This window comes from Hyperolius riggenbachi, chromosome 3 (genome assembly GCF_040937935.1).
Source record: "Hyperolius riggenbachi isolate aHypRig1 chromosome 3, aHypRig1.pri, whole genome shotgun sequence".
Taxonomy (NCBI): Eukaryota; Metazoa; Chordata; class Amphibia; order Anura; family Hyperoliidae; genus Hyperolius; species Hyperolius riggenbachi.
In genome coordinates this window covers 316023493-316040298 of record NC_090648.1, presented here as the reverse complement: position 1 = coordinate 316040298, position 16806 = coordinate 316023493, and the positions used below count along the sequence as shown (strand labels likewise).

The following is a 16806-nucleotide window of genomic DNA, read 5'->3' as shown; positions in this document are numbered from 1 at the left end:
GTTTCTGGACTAATGTTGGGATACCCTGAACCTAAGACACTTGAGGAAGCAATCTCTCTGGCAGTGCGTGTGGATCGTCGGTTACGATACCAAAAGCAAACCCGTGGTAAAGACAGGGTTAGATATGTCTCTTATGCCACGTCTCCACCTACCTCACCACCACCTGAGCCAATGCAAATTGGTCACTCCAAATTAACTCGTTCAGAGAAGAATCGTAGGAAGACAGAGCAGCTTTGTCTATACTGTGCAGAGGAGGGTCATATAGTGCGGAACTGTCCCAAGAAGTCGGGAAACGCTGCCGACCTAGGTGTAGTCAGAGGTAATACCATGGGCGTGCAGTCTTTACCTCTACATAATGATCGTCTGTTACTCCCTTGTTTGGTCACATGGGAGGGTCAGACTGCTTCTACGGAAGCCTTTATTGATTCTGGTTCAGCAGCTAATTTTATCGATTACGAGTTTGCAAAAAGATTGCGTATACCCAGGCTTCCCTTGAATCAACCAATCTTGGTCACTGCGGTAGATGACTCTCCTCTGCAGAGTAACCGCCCCTTGTCCCAGACTCCTAATGTGCATCTTAAGGTGGGGGTTTTACATGGGGAGAGTCTGCAATTTCTGGTCTTGCATATGGCAACCTCTACCATCATTCTAGGCATGCCCTGGTTACAAATCCACCCACCTCAGATAGACTGGGTTACGGGTCAGCTAACGAGTTGGTCGTCCCACTGTGATCATCATTGTTTAGCGAAAGTAACCCTAGGTAATACCAACGTTCAGGTTGAAGGTGTACCAAGACAATACGCAGAATTTGCTGATGTCTTTTGCCCAAAGTCAGCAGACAAACTTCCCCCCCATCATGCCTTTGATTGTCCTATCGATCTGAGATCTGGTTGTATGCCGCCCAGAGGTCATCTTTATAATCTATCTGGGCCAGAGAAACTAGCTATGCAGGAATACATCAGGGAAAACTTGGCGAAAGGGTTCATATGTCCCTCTCAGTCACCAGCAGGGGCAGGGTTTTTTTTCGTGAAGAAAAAAGACGGAGGTCTCCGCCCCTGTACTGATTACAGAGGACTGAATAAGATCACTGTGAAAAATCACTACCCTTTACCATTGATTGACGATTTATTCACACAGGTGACCAACGCCAAGATTTTTTCTAAGCTAGATCTCAGGGGTGCATACAATCTGGTTCGCATCAGAGATGGGGACGAATGGAAGACGGCCTTTAACACACCCGATGGGCATTACGAATACCTGGTGATGCCCTTCGGGTTGTGCAATGCGCCAGCCGTCTTACAGGAGTTAATCAATGAAGTTTTCAGGGAAGTATTGGGGAAGTTTGTTCTGGTCTATTTGGACGATATACTAATGTTTTCGTCCAACCTCGCTGAACATCGCAAGCATGTCAGATGGGTATTAGAGAGGTTACGACAGAATCAGCTGTATGCCAAACTAGAGAAATGCCTCTTTGAGGTAGAGTCGGTAGCCTTCCTAGGTTACATCATTTCCACTTCTGGTCTCTCGATTGACCCAGGGAAGGTTTCTGCTGTCCTGGACTGGCCTCAGCCCGTGGGGCTGAAGGCACTCCAGAGGTTCCTGGGGTTTGCCAATTACTACAGAAGGTTTATTAAGGGGTACTCTACCATCATCTCTCCTCTCACCAGTCTCACCAAGAAGGGGGCTGATACTCATCATTGGTCACCTGAGGCTCATACGGCCTTCTCAACTTTAAAGAAGCTGTTCTGTTCTGCCCCAATACTGAGGCATGTTGACGTCACCTTTCCCTTCATTGTGGAGGTTGATGCCTCAGAGGTGGGGGTAGGAGCGGTGTTGTCACAGAGGTCAGGATTGCAGGGCAAGCTACATCCATGCGCTTACTTTTCTCGCAGATCTTCACCTGCCGAGAAAAATTATGACATCGGCAACCGGGAGCTCCTAGCCATTAAATTAGCTTTTGAGGAATTGCGACACTGGCTGGAGGGTGCAGAACATGTTATCACAGTTTACACAGACTATAAGAATTTGGAGTATATCGAGGGGGCTAAGAGACTTAGCCCCCGTCAGGCCCGGTGGTCTCTGTTTTTTGCTAGATTTAGATTTATAATCACGTATACTCCCGGAAGTAAGAATATCAAGGCCGATGCACTCTCTAGGTGTTTTGAGCCCGAGTCAGTGCAGTCTACTGATCCGGAGACTATCCTGCCTCCAAAGGTAGTCCTGGCAGCCACTGAGACTTTGAGAGATTGGTCAACCACTTTGAGTCCCTATCAACAGGATGTTCCAGAGGGGAAGCCAGAGGGGGTCATGTTTGTGCCACTGCCCTTTCGGTTACAAATTCTACAGTTTTTACACTCTCACAAGAATGCCGGTCATCCTGGAGCCACCAGAACTCAGGATCTACTGGCTAGATGTGCCTGGTGGCCTAGTTTGGCGTCTGATTGTAAGGAATTTGTAAGGGAGTGCACGATCTGTGCGATGAGTAGGCCCTCTCGTCAGGCCCCCGTAGGCACGTTACAGTCTTTGCCAGTCCCCAATGAACCTTGGGTTCATATTTCCATGGATTTTGTGGGTGAACTCCCTCGGTCTGAAGGCAAGTCAGTCCTTTGGGTGGTAGTAGATCATTTCAGTAAGATGGCGCACTTTGTCCCACTGAAAGGACTCCCCTCGGCCCAGGAACTGGCTGATCTCTTCATCCAGCACATCTTCCGGCTGCATGGCATTCTGGAAAATGTAGTGTCAGATCGGGGAGTCCAATTTGTTTCGAAATTTTGGAGGGCCTTTTGCCATCAATTAGACATGGAACTCGCATTCTCATCAGGCTACCACTCTCAGACCAACGGCCAGACCGAGAGAGTTAACCAATCCCTGGAACAATTTCTCAGGTGCTATGTTGCTGATGCGCAAACAGATTGGGTAAAGTTTTTGCCGTTTGCAGAGTTTGCGCACAACAATCTGAAAAGCTCTTCTTCTGGGTATTCCCCTTTTCACGTGGTGTCAGGTAGATCACCTAAGTTTGCTCCTTTGCCAGTCGCATCAACTCCTTTTCCAGCTCTGGAGGACTGGCAGAGGGCCTTGAAAGAGATTTGGGGAATGGTTAAGAGGAACCTAGGGAAAGCTTTCCAAACCCAGAAGAAGCAGGCACATAAACATCGGTCGGTAGAGTTTCTCCCCTGGAGATCTGGTGTGGGTATCCACTCGTCATTTCGCCTTGAAACAATTGTCACCCAAGCTAGGTCCTAAATTTATAGGACCATTTCCAGTGGCCAAGAAGATTAATAATGTCACATATGCTGTTGATCTCCCACCCAGCATGTTGATCTCCCCCCCCCCCCCCCCCCCCCCGTGTTGGTGACCAACCAGAGTATGAGATTGAAAAAATTCTGGATTCTCGCCTGGTGCAGAATTCCGTGCAGTATCTGGTCCACTGGAAAGGATATGGCATAGAGGAGAGATCTTGGGTGCCAGATTGCCGCATGCATGCGGAGGATTTGAAGAATGAGTTCCATGATTTACATCCTGGAAAGCCTGGTGGAAAGTGTCCTGATGCGGCGGTTTGTCCGCGTCAGCATGCGTCTGGGGGGGGGGGGGGGGGAGCGGGTACTGTGATGAATAGCGGAAAAGCCGCCGCATGTTCTGACAGTAAGGCGGCTGATTCTGCGTCTGATGCTGCGGTTTGTCCGCGTCAGCATGCGTCTGGAACTGGTGGTGCGAGGAATGGCGTGGGGGCCGCCGCGTGTTCTGACAGTAAGGCGGCGGATTCCGCATCCAGTGTGGCGGTTTCCCCGCAGCAACATGTGTCTGGGCTGTCTGGACCTAGTAGTGCACACAGATGGAGAGCTACGTGCGCGCGCGCGCTGCAAGACAAGCTCTTTATACCAATAGGAGGAAGATCAGCTGATCAGGGCGGTCAGCTGATCCCTGCTCAGTCAGTGATTGGTTGATGGGAGCTGGGCGGTGCTGTGGAGCGCTTTACTATATATATCTCCTGCTGTTCAGTTGCTGGTTGTCTGGCGTTGCGAATGCCTATGTGTTAGCACTCAGACCTTAGTCAGATCCTTCAGTGTGGTGGAACCAGGAGGACCTGGGAATCCACACTTAGCCAGTTACTGTATATCATCTGTTATTCTCTAGCATAGTTCCAGGGTGTTGAGATCACGGTCCTCACACCCCAGACTAGGAATACTGTATATCATCTGTGTTATTCTCTAGCATAGTTCCAGGGTGTTGAGATCACACACCTCACACCTCAGACTAGGCCTTGTTCTGATATCTGTTATGACCTGTAGCTTTCCTGACTATTCTTCTGTTCTCTGATTTGGTACTTTGCATTTCTGATACTCTGTTGCCGACCTGGCCTGTCTGACCTTCTGGCTGGCACCCCCCGCAGGGTGTCCAGCCTTTCCGCAGGGGTCCCCTGCTCTTCAGAGGGGACACTGCTCCTTATCAGTCAGGGACTCCCTCTCCAGGTGTCCTTGACTGCAGTAGAGTCTTCTCTACTTATTGGACCACCTGCTACCCCGGTGGTCCAAAGGTTACTGTTGCACCAAAACACACACTCAGGTGTCTAGAGGTTAGACATATTTGATTATTGGCGATTCTGCAGATCCCCAATAATCAGGTATATCTGTATTCTTGGGGATACTGCAGATCGCCAAGAATCAGATTCTCTCTCTGGTTGCTGACACCTATCGTTACACTCTTTCAATAAAACATTCGGTAGCTCTATTTGGAACTTATTAAAGGGAAGCTTCAGGGACAATAAAAAAAAAAAATCCAAATCCACTTACCTGGGGCTTCCACCAGCCCGTGGCAGGCAGGAGGTGCCCTCGGCGCTGCTCCGCAGGCTCCCGGTGGCCGACCCGACCTGGCCAGGCCGGCGGCCAGGTCAGGCTTCTTCTGCGCTCCATTATGCGTTTCACGCCAGCACGCTGACGTCATCGGACGTTCTCCGGGCTGTACTGCGCAGGCTCTGAACTACTGGAGCGCAGAAGAAGCCCAACCTGGCCGCCGGCCTGGCCAGGTCGGCCACCGGAGACCACCGAGAGCCTGCGGAGCGGCGCCGAGGGCACCTCCTGCCTGCCACCGGTGGTCTCCGGTGGCCGACCCGACCTGGCCAGGCCGGGCTTCTTCTGTGCTCCAGTAGTTCAGAGCCTGCGCAGTACAGCCCGGAGGACGTCCGATGACGTCAGCGTGCTGGCGTGAAACGCATAATGGAGCGCAGAAGAAGCCCGACCTGGCTGCCGGCCTGGCCAGGTCGAGTCGGCCACCGGGAGCCTGCGGAGTGGTGCCGAGGGCACCTCCTGCCTGCCACGGGCTGGAGGAAGCCCCAGGTAAGTGGATTTGGATTTTTTTTTTTTTTAATTGTCCCAGAACCTTACCTTTAAATACGGAATACAAAAGGGAGCTGCATGTCAGGACAGCCTGCTGTTTCAGGCAGCCTGTCTTCACACTGAACAGCCCCAAAGGATGTCTGCCTGAAACAGCGGCCTGTCCTGACATGCAGCTGTCTTTTCTGTGCCGACTGTAATTTTTTTTTTTTTTTACAAATAAAGAACTATGATTTCTTGAAAGAGCTTTATTTATTAAGGAGGTGTCGACTGGGATTCTGGACTCCTACTTGCTATTACTGCCCTAGTGCTATCAAGCGCAGCATATGCTGAAGCACTCCTCTACTTCTTTCCCTTTTCTCTTCACACACGGGTGCTGGTCTCAGTCACTGAATACTGGCAAATCAGCACTTACTTTTTTTGACCTGACAGCTGATTCTTTAGTAGCCTCACCACCTCAGTCCAGATAGGCAACAGTGATGGTCATAAATCTTATTGACTATTATCCTGTAAGCATTATCAATAAGGCTTCAGGAAAAAAAAAACTGCTAGTCAATCAGATGACAATATATTGGCATTCATCACCATATATTCTAGCATTTATTTTTATTTTTTTTAATTATTCACTGAATCAGTCCCATAACCCAATTGCTTGGCTCTACAGTCCAAATCAGTCTGTATGAATGGGTGGCTCTGTACAATTAACAAGTTTACACATCATCGCATTTCAGCGGTTCTGGAGGTGTGTTTAGCTTACAGGGACAACAAAGGGGCAATTTGCATATTCAACAATGATGCATTGTGAGAGACCTCAAATGCTCACTCTAACCTGAATAATAGCAGACACCCTAAACACCTGAGGTAATGATGCTCAGATGTACCAACATATTTTACCTTGTTACGTCCACGGAAAACATTTGCAGTCGCGCCTTGACCTAGGATATCGGAGAGCAGCCAGAGATAATTTGCCGTGCTCTGCATCTTGCCTGGTCTGTACGACCTTTACAGCCTGTGAAGGAATAAACAATATGCGTTTTAACGGACATTCCATGAGGTGGTCTGGCAGACATTAAAAAAATGAAACCAGTTTTAGACTCTTTGTTCTCAGCAGCAGGGAGATGTATGCAATATACACATCATGTGTGTGAGACGTGAAATTAGGGTGTGCTTGTAGTAATAAGACTGAAATATTTTTTGAGGGGGGGGGGAAGAGTGATAAGCAATGTAAAGGCAACATATGCTTCTAATGCAAGCTTCAGTTTGTCTTTACACCTTATATTACATCTTTGCGCACCTATTTATATTAACCAACAATCTGAAGACTAAAGGGTTGATTTATTAAAGGGACACTTTAGCATAACCCCAAAAATCACTTTTACTCACCTGGGGCTTCTACCAGCCCCCTGCAGCCGTCCCGTGCCCTCGCAGTCACTTTAGGATCCTCCTGTCCCCCGCCACCAGCTACTTTCGATTCGCCGACAGGCCTGGCGACACGTAGTCTTCTTCACATCGACCACAATATCGCAATTGCAGACAGAAACGCGAAGGAGACGCGTGGCCAGGCCTGCGCAGGCGCAGTGAGCCTTTCGGATGAAGTCAAAAGTAGCTGGCAGTGGGGGACAGGAGGATCCGAGAGTGACTGCGAGGGCATGGGACGGCTGCTGGAGGCTGGTAGAAGCCCCAGGTGAGTAACGTACTCAACGTACGTTATGTTGCTTACCGCACTTCAGATAATATATCCCATAGTTGGAACCAAGCCTTAGGGCTGGTTCACACAAAGAGCGCTTTTAAAGAGACACTGAAGGCACTTAAACAACGTTTTACCTTTTATTTATGTTAGCATGTTTGCCCCTGTTAAAACACCGCTATCCCGCGGCAGAACGAGGATTTTTTTACCCCCCAAATCCCCTGTGCAAAATCCACGACTTTCTTGGTCGTGGATTTTGCTTCCCAGGGAGGCAGAGCTTTCGGCTGTGGCTCTGCCTCCATGCGCGTCAATCAGCGCTGATCGCCGCCTTTCCCCTGCCCCTCTCAGTGAAGGAAGACTGAGAGGAACGGGTAGAGGCGGTGATCCGCGCTGATGGACGCGAGTAGATGCAGAGCTGCAGCCAAAAGCTCTGCCTCTCACGGAAGCGCTCCCCATTATGTGCCCCAGGGATTTGGGGAGTGAAAAACCCTAATTCTGTCGCAGGATAGCAGCGTTTTAACAGGAGCAAACATGCCTAACAAATAAAAGGTAAAAAGCAGTTTTTAAATTGGCTTCAGAGTCTCTTTAAAGAGAACCTGAGGTGAGTTCTAACAATGCTAACAGCACACAGATGCTGGGTCTGCATATACTGCCCAGCCTCTGTTGCTATACTGTTTCCCCCCTAAGTTCCCCCTTCGCTCTGCTATGCCCAATAAATCATCAGCGGAGCTGTGCCGGCTGTTTACTTCTGTAAGTGTCAGTCTCGGCTGCTCCCTCGCCTCCTCCATAGCTCCGGTCCCTGCCTGCGTCCCTTCCCTCCAATCAGCGGGGAGGGAAGGGACGCAGGCAGGGACCAGAGCTATGGAGGAGGTGGAGGAGGTGGGGGAGCGGCGAGACTGACACTTACAGAGGTAAACAGCCGGCTGTGACACGCTGTGCTGTTAGCATTGTTAGAACTCACCTCGGGTTCTCTTTAAGCGCTTCTCAAAGCGCCCACATTTTATAAAAGTGCTTGGCTAATGCTGCCCTATGAAGGTGTTCCCACAGCAGCATTGTGATTTCGTTAAAATCACAAACATGCTTAGCGTAACAGCGCACATTCATTCAAAAATCGCTTTGCAAAATCGCTAAGCGCTTTGATGTATACTGAGCCTTAAAGTACACCTGAAGTCAGACGCACATGGTGGCAATTTTAAAGGACACCTGAAGTGAAAGCAATATGGAGGCTGACATTTTTTTCCCTTTTAAACAATGCAAATTGCCTGGCTGTCCTGCTTATCCTCTTCCTCTAATGCTTTTAGCCATAGACCCTAAGGGCCCTTTTACATTTAATGTGTTTGATGCGTAGAGATGGCCCAAACTGTTCGTAACAAACAGGCCATGGGGAATGACCTCGGGTCATTTCCGTATTCATCATACTACGCATTACTGCGCAGACACATTCCCGGTGGCCGAGCGTCCTTGATTGCGCGTCTGCAGGCGGCAGTGCTCTGCATAACGTCGAGCACATGCGCAGAGCACTCCCGGCTGCAGGAGCGCAATTAAGGACGCGTGGCTGCAGGGAAAGAGTTTGCGCAGTAATGCGTAGTATAATGAATGCGGAAATGACCCAAGGTCATTCCCCATGGCCTGTTCGCTGCGAACAGTTCGCGACATCACTATTAATGCGGTCTCTAATTCTCTATAGTAGTGCAATGTGAAAAGCTCCAGTTTTTCAGCATATAGTATAAAAGAGGCCATAGGGAAACATGGACACTGAACTGCACATCAGTTGTCCTTTCAGTTACAACTGACAGCAACTAATATAGTGTAAAAGGACCCTAAACAAGTATGGAAATCAGATGCTTCTGACTAGACTAGCTGCATGCTTGTTTCAGGTATGCGATTCAGGCACCACTGATACATAAAAGATCAGCAGGACTGCTGTGCAACTGGTATTGTTTATAAGGAAATATGTGTGGCAGCCTTCATATCTCTCACTTAAGGTGTCTTTTCTGTGTACACATGCTGAACAGAACTCAGCCAAGTGCTCTATCCTCCTCCCTTCTTCATCGCAACAGCCAAAGAAATTGGCATGGAATTCAGCTGTCAGCAGTGCATGGGAGCAAGCATGGTGGGAGTGCGAAAAGCTGGTGTAGTCAAATCTACACTGTGTCAGAACTAAACGTCCATAAACAAGGAGTAGATTTAACTACAAACAGTCCCATACCAGTTAAAGAGTACCTAAAGTTAAACTTGACAGAGCCTCTGTCTGAATGGGGTTAGATGGGGGGAGTCGCAGGGTTAAATACGTACCTGTCCTGACGTCTTTGGAGCTCAGGTGATGCTCCACTCCCCCCATCCACAGTGCGGTGGCAGCCGTGTTTACGAAGATTGACAAAGGTCTTTGGAAACGTCCACCTGCGTGGCTGTGACCTGCCCCCAGCTCGGCAAGCACCAATCAGGCCACAGCTGCCGAGCGGGTCACAGCAACGCAGGTGGGCTTAGCAAAAGCCTCAGTGGTGTTTTTCTTCAAACTCGCCATGGTCCATTCTGAGAGGGAGGCAGAGCACTCACTTGCCTGATGGACAGGTGAGTATTTAACCCCACCCACAATCCCCCCAATACTCCATCATTCAGAAAGAGCCTGTCATTACAGGACCTGTCAATTTGGCTTTAAAGAGACTCTGTAACAAATTGTTTATCTTTATTTCTTCTATGCTATAAGTTCCTATGCCTTTTCTAATGTGGTCTGGCTTACTGCAGCTTTTCCTAATTGCACAGTAGCTGTGTTATCTCTGTTATATGATCTAATCTTCTCTCTATAGTCGGCACAGTCAGGCTGAGGCAGTCAGACTGGAATGTGCAGGGCTGCTTGTGATTAGCTAGAAGCTGTACACACCCCCTGCAGGCTCTGTGTGACTAACACACTCTGCTTAGCTGAGCCTATTAGAAGCTGGTTAGTTTGTTTGTAAACACTGCCTAAAACTGGCAATTACAAGCCAGGTTTGCAGCAGAGAATGGCAGAAACAGCACAGAGGGGACCAGGAGCACATAATGAATAGAATGGTATGCTTTTTATTGTAAGAATTTCAGAGTACAGATTCTCTTTAAGTACACTTTGAGGCCTCTTGCACACTACATGTAGTGTGGAAGAGGCCTAATGCTGGGAATACACGGTTCGTTTCTGGCGCTCAATTCTCCTCTCGACCGTTTTTGCCGCTCGATTCTGCAGTCGATTCTCTTATCTTTTGCTTGTTTTTCTTATCTTTTTCCATTCACTTCTATCAGAAATCGAGGGGCGAAAGGATCGAAAGGGAAATCGGACATGTTGTAAATTATCAATCGAACCATCTAATCACCTAGAAAATGAATCGTGTATTCCCAGCATAAAGCATACCTGAAGTCAAGTTTGGAGAAAAAAGTTAGATACTTACCTCAGTAGAAAGAAACTCTTAATAGTGATGGTCATGTCTAGAAAAACTCATGGACAAGCACATGATCAGTTTGGTAAGGAGATACATATGCAAGTCTCTGATAATCTCTTTGCAAGTCTATCAGCTTATCAAACATATCACGATTGAGATGACCATCACTACCTCTGGGTAATCCAGAGGAATGTGTGTGTGTAGATGCCGCATACCAGTGCAGTAGCACAGAGCTGCTTGTGCGTGGCTTTTTCCTCCATGCTACTGTGCAGGCAGTCAGTGCACATGCGTAGTGTGGCCGCTCTAGTACACAGACAGGACTGTGGCACAAAGAAGAAGGGCATCCCAGTGAGCAGTAGTGCGCTCAAGGAGTATCAGAAAAACCTCTAGAGCCTATTCTAGGCAATAATTTCTGACTATATCCCCTGGGTAAAACCAGTCATATACTGTATTCCAGGGGTTCTCAAACTGGGTGCCGCGGCACCCTGGTGAGCCTCGGGCACCTTTTAGGGGTGCCTCAGCATTCATCTCGATCCTTTATGCAATACCATCAGGTAATGCAACCGCGCACTGACATACAATGTTGATGCATTACCTGCTAGTTAACCTTCAGTCCCCGCAACTATGGTTAAAGTTGAACATGAGAGGAATTGCGGTGTCTAATAAGCATCACTAGCTACTTGGAGTGGGTCGTCGCCTGATAAAGGTCATAATGGCATTTCGGTAGTTGTTTTTGCCGAGGGATGCCTTGAAAAAAATTTCAAAGCCATCAAGGGTGCCCTAACCCAAAAAAAAGTTTGGCAAACACTGCAGTGTATTCTGTCTTGTTGACTCCACGGGCTTTATTTGAGCTTATGGTGTCACAATTTATAGGAAGTGAGAGACAGCAACGTACAGCCAAAAGATGCTCTTGTACTTACCACTCAACAACAAAAACATTTAATTGTGGCCTATGTCAAAGACATGTCAACAACTTCCCGTTTCAACGGGAAATTAACATTCTTCACACTAGGAAGGAACACGGAGAAACAGACAACAAGGAAGCATAAAATTATAATCTTCTTCTCATCAGTCTAAATAAAGTTTTCCCTGATGTTAGAGCCCGTACACACGCCCAACTGATGTAGACCGTCAGAGATCAGGAGCTGATCCACTTGGGCAACATCGCCGGGCCGGCCTGCACGAACACACGCTGATTGCATGCTTTGTTGCTATGCGGCGGAGGAAGGGGGACAAGCAGGGCAACCGTGACTTCACGCGCAGGCGGAGACTGGCGTGAACAATGGAATCGGCATAACTGGGGTTGGATAGATCCGTCCAGCAGATCACTTGCGTCAGGGGTCATCGGGTGCCTTACACACACGATTGTCATCTGATGCGGTCTTTATTGACCGCCTTAAATCAGATGTGTGTACGAGGCTTTAGACTTCTGACTATTCTGAAGGTGCCTATTTATTCCTATACTAATAATATGCCAGCATTTTATGCTTTGTAGTGAAAGGTACATGAAGGCAGTCATATTTACTTCCTGTTAAACAATACCAGTTGCCCGGGAGCCCTGCTGACCAATTTGGCTGCAGTAGTGAGTAAATCACACCGAAAACAAGCATGCAGCTAATCTTGTCAGGCCCCGTTCACACTGCACGCGTTTCCAGCCACGTTTTGGAAACGCGTGCAGGTGGCCGACACGCACGACATCAGACAGTGCATAGAGTGCACTGTCTGATGTTCACACTGCATGCGTTCCGGTCCAGGAACGCATGCTGCACGCATTTTTTGCCAAAACGCGTGGCTGTCCTATTCACTTTTCAGTGATGGGATCAGCCATGCAACGCATACAAACGCGGATGGTGTGCGTTCGTACGCGTTGCGTTCCGCATGCGTGGCCGTCTGCGTTTGTAATGTGAACGAGGCCTCAGATCTGACAATGTCAGAAACACTGGATTTGAATATGCTTGCTCAGGGTCTGTGGAGGCAGAAGATCTGCAGGATAGCCAGGTGTCCTACAGTTGTACAGATTTGGATGCTAGTCTTTGCCCATCTAAAAAAAAAAAAAAAGGTTTGAGATCTATTTTGGTGACTAAAGGGAACGTTTTCTGAGATAAGACACCAGGGGTAATCTCCTGCTCCTCTCCCTACCCATAGAAATTCACACACATGATCAACCAAGTGTACATGTGTGTAGCACAATCATTGTGGATAGGGAAAGGTAGTAATCAGGATAAAAATCAATGGGTAAGTCAAATTATTTTCTCCCTTCTATTCCCTATTGCTAAAATAAAGATGATCAGAAGCTAAACAGATTTCCTGATTGCAGTTTCATACTTTTACAATGTAGAGCTAGTAGTCCATCACACAGCTTTATGCGATGCATAAGTACCAACAGAAGCTTCCAGCTTTATTTGCGGACTCCGTCACTAACCAAAACGCTTTGCTACACACCACATACAGACAGTCTTTATTGAAGGCATTATTTCTTCCTCTTATTATCTATAAGCGCTGATCAGTGAACTTCACTAGAGCAGCAGCACAGGCCACGGACCGAGGCATCTTGCCTAGCTGTACACAGTCATTGCGGTATGCATACGCCACACTCCATGCAGCTCATTACAGCAGACCTGCTGAAGTAATGGGCTGCCTCTGTCACGTGTAGGGGCTCCAGTTAGCGGACACACCGTACGCAGCCCCTCTTACCTGCACGCGCTGACACCAAGCCTCCCTTCGCTCTTTTGGTTTCCGTGTCATGACGTCAGACCACCACAGCTCACGGGATGACTGGGCCGAAATTCTAACATAGCAGCTGAAAAATCTTTTCCGCCATCTTTGATGTGGGACGCCTGGGCATAGATACATTTTATTGTAAAAAAAAGAATAGAGAAATTTTATTTAAAAAAAAAGAATACGTTAGAAGTTTCCGATTTTTATTTTACAAAGCATTGCATTAAATACAACAGCATAGTATTACTACTTCTCTAGGACTATAAGTTATAGGGACTTTCAATTGAAAGTGAAAGTGCAGTACTGTACTGTATATAATCAATAGGCACACCCATTGCATAGCTCACAGCTGTCCTATGTGTACAGTTCCTCTCTCAGAAACAAATCCCTTTGTCCCTCTTTTTACAGTTGCAAAGTTAACCTGGGGGTCCCCCTGACACAAGAGACATTGCCGCTGAGACGTTAATTACTATTTCCCCTCCAGTACCCTGACCAGATGTCCTGTTTTACCTGCGACATGTCCCAGGTTCAGGGTCTCCTGACACAGGCTGCAATGTGTCCCAGGTTATGTCCCACTTTTTGCCGCTGGGTGTCTCAGGCGTGAGATTCTGTGGCCGCATGGGTAATGTTTGCCTTATTTACCGTTTGCGGAGTCAGAGTAATCGTTTTCTGCTCTGTGTCATAGGTAAAGGTAGTTGCATTTCATTTGTCGGAGGTAACGGTTATTGCAATTCATGAGTCAGAGGTAACGGTTGCTGCAGTTATTATTTGATGAGACTGCAATTGAAACTTTGGGGTTATTGATGCAGCCAGGACCGAGGCAGAGGCGAGAGAGGCTCCAGCCTCAGGGCACAAAGTAGGAGGGGGCGCACAACTCACTCAGCTATCATTCCCCTATTGTGTTTGAAGAAGAGAGAAATGGGAAAAGGGGATACATACATGACAGTGACTGCAAGCCAGATAACTAGAGATTAATATGTTAGGGGGGGTGGGGGGTTGGGGCCCTGGGGCGCCTCTTACTCTAATAGCAATCTTTGTGTGACAGCTGGGGTAGTAGGGATGGAGGGGCACACTTTGGTATCGCAGCCTTGGGTGCTTCAGGACCCTGTCCCAGCTCTGGTTGCAGCATTTGGCATTTTGGGAGCTCATGATTATTAAATGGTATGCTAATACTGTAGCATCAACAGTTTCTGCAGATTTAGCAGACAATCTAATCCCACCATAGTCATAGTCTAATGTCCTACAATATTATGTATTTATATAGCACTTGCATCTAAGGCAGCATTTTACAGATAATGTAGTCATGTCCTTGGCAGAGCTCACAATCTAACCCCGGCCATAATCAAAGTCTAATATCCCGCCATATCATTATTATGTATTTATGTAACACTTGCATTTTTTACAGCATTTTACAGAGTACATAGTCATGTCATAGACTGACATCCATGATGCAAATCTCCCATTTCACCACATCATTGTGGGAACACTGCTTTTTTGTGTGTTTGGGGAACATTGCCTAATTACCTTTAGGGTCACATTGCCTATCTGTGTTTTGAGAGGAAACTCTGGCCCACTGCTCCAGAGTTACATTACAGTTCGCTCCACCCACACCATGTCATGGACACACCCATTTTTCCACCATGGTCATGGACGCCTATTTTTTGGTGCACCCCCCCAGCAACTATTAAACCCCCCCCCCCCCCAGAGGGTAATAATCACAGGCGGTTGCAAAATCTTACAGCCGGGATGTGTGTAAGACGGCACGCATGCACAGTTAAGAACAGTCCGTACAGTGCACATGCACTGTTCGGCGAGTTTCAAAATCTTATGGGTGGCAATATTTTTCATCACACCGGGAGATATACACACATACACACACACGCACAGTATTCCTTGGCGGCCCCTAGTGGTCCCCACCTCAATGGCAGGCACCTTATGGCTCTTCCCCCAACCCTGTCCCCCTCCCTCCCACTCCACGAAAATTCATGTCTAGTAGAGTCATCCCCCCAATGATGCCTACGCGATCCCCGAGAAAACCGCAAATGCGTAATTTGAGTCACAAGCGCACATTCCATTGCAATACAAAATTACATTTTAAATCAACCTTGTTTCTTTTCCCCCTGCCTCCACTAAATGGCTTTCCATGCAGAGGTAATTAGGAATCCCTTAGCAGAAGTTCTGAGAATCCTCCAAGTGCCCAGCTTTGTCAATGGGCCCCATAAATCACAGGGACTCACACTTCCAAGATGACAGAACCAATTTAGCCATCGCTTTCTAGACAGACTTGCTCCAATCCCAGTAGGTTTTGTCACCTAACTGTACAGTTCAGGGGATCAGAAGGAAACCAATCTCCCTGGCTGCTCCCAGAGAGCAGATGACCTTAAAAAAAGAGAGATTGTTGCCGGTCCTCCGTTCCCCCACAGCCAGCTAGTTTCGTTTTCGCCGACTCGGAGTTGGCGGGCCACTGCTCTTCGCGGCCCTGGTCACGTGTATCCTTTTTAGTGTTCCCCTCTGCAATAGCAGGGGGACACAAAGAAGGATACGCTTTACCAGGGCTGCGCAGGCACGGTGGCCTGCCGACTCCAATTCGCCAAAAATGAAACTAGCTGGCGGCGGGGAAACGGAGGATCATTGTGGACCGGCGTGGGCACAGGATGACTGCAGGGGACTGGTTGAGGCCCCAGGTAAGTAAATCTCTTTTTTGGGGGGGTGACTTAAATAGAACCCAAGGAAGGTATTTTAAATTTAAATCTTAAAGAGGACACAGAGGCATGTACTGTGCATAATCACATGCCTCTATGTCTCTCTATTGTCGCCTGTAGTCCCCCTGGAAGTCTGTAGGCCCCCCCCCCCCCCTGTAAAAAGCGACAGGCTAGAGACAATCTCCTTGCCACTTGCCTTCTTTTTAACCTGTGGCATGTCATTCAATCTGCGCTCCCCGCCTCTGTCCCTGCCGCTGCCCTCCTCGGTGAGCTTCCTTTAATCGGAAGCTAAGCCGCGACCTGGGAGTCACAAAGGCAGAGGAGCACGGATTGAATGACATGCCACAGGTAAATAGAAGGCTAGTGACAAGGAGATTGTCGCTAGCCTGGCGCTTTTTACAGGGGGGCACAGCAGACCCCAGGGGGACTAGAGGCGGCAATGGAGAGACACAGAGGCATGTGATTATGCACAAAACATGCCTCTGTGTCATCTTAAGATTTAAAATACCCACTTCGGGTTCTTTTTAAGTTTCCCTTTAATGAGTACCCTTTACCCTTCCAGATGTCAATCACCTGCTCCCCCTGCCTCCGTCAACTCGCTCCGTGCCTCTCTCAGCTTACTCCCTCGCCTCTGCCAGATTCCTCCAATCAGCAGCTAATCTGTGACCCAGGAGTATTTCTGGGTCACGGACATCTTTGATTTCTTCTGCCGGTCATCAGAGGATAAACGGCCTTTGGAGGATGAATGCAGATTCATCTGGGAGGCAGTGTGGAGCAGGTAGTACATATGTTTGGTTGTTTTTTTTTACTTTTTTGATGCTGCCTCGGGTTCTCTTAAACTTCTATATTTGTCATATTTCCTGTGTTGCAGAGCTGCCAGGTTCATCACATTCGCAGAGTGGGTTAGACTGTAGATGGCACTGGTCCTGAGAGACTTCCAAGACCCTGGGTTTCCCAGAACT

At 48.1% G+C, this 16806-nt stretch overlaps 1 protein-coding gene across 2 annotated transcripts in view; it reads right to left on the bottom strand.

Annotated features, from left to right (window-relative positions):
- The window catches only part of TBK1 (TANK binding kinase 1), a 79585-nt gene extending 66366 nt beyond the window's left edge, over window positions 1-13219 (bottom strand). Inside the window, exons 1-2 of one of the 2 annotated variants that reach the window (XM_068276742.1) lie at window positions 13119-13219; window positions 6225-6339 (exon numbers count right to left, since the gene is read on the bottom strand). In XM_068276742.1, coding sequence (XP_068132843.1) covers window positions 6225-6311 — 87 coding nt within the window. In that variant the 5' untranslated portion in view covers window positions 6312-6339; window positions 13119-13219. Of the gene's footprint in view, window positions 1-6224; window positions 6340-12866; window positions 13001-13118 lie in introns of those variants that run through there. The other variant, XM_068276741.1, reaches the window with a different exon arrangement.
- Window positions 13220-16806: the final 3587 nt, after the last annotated feature.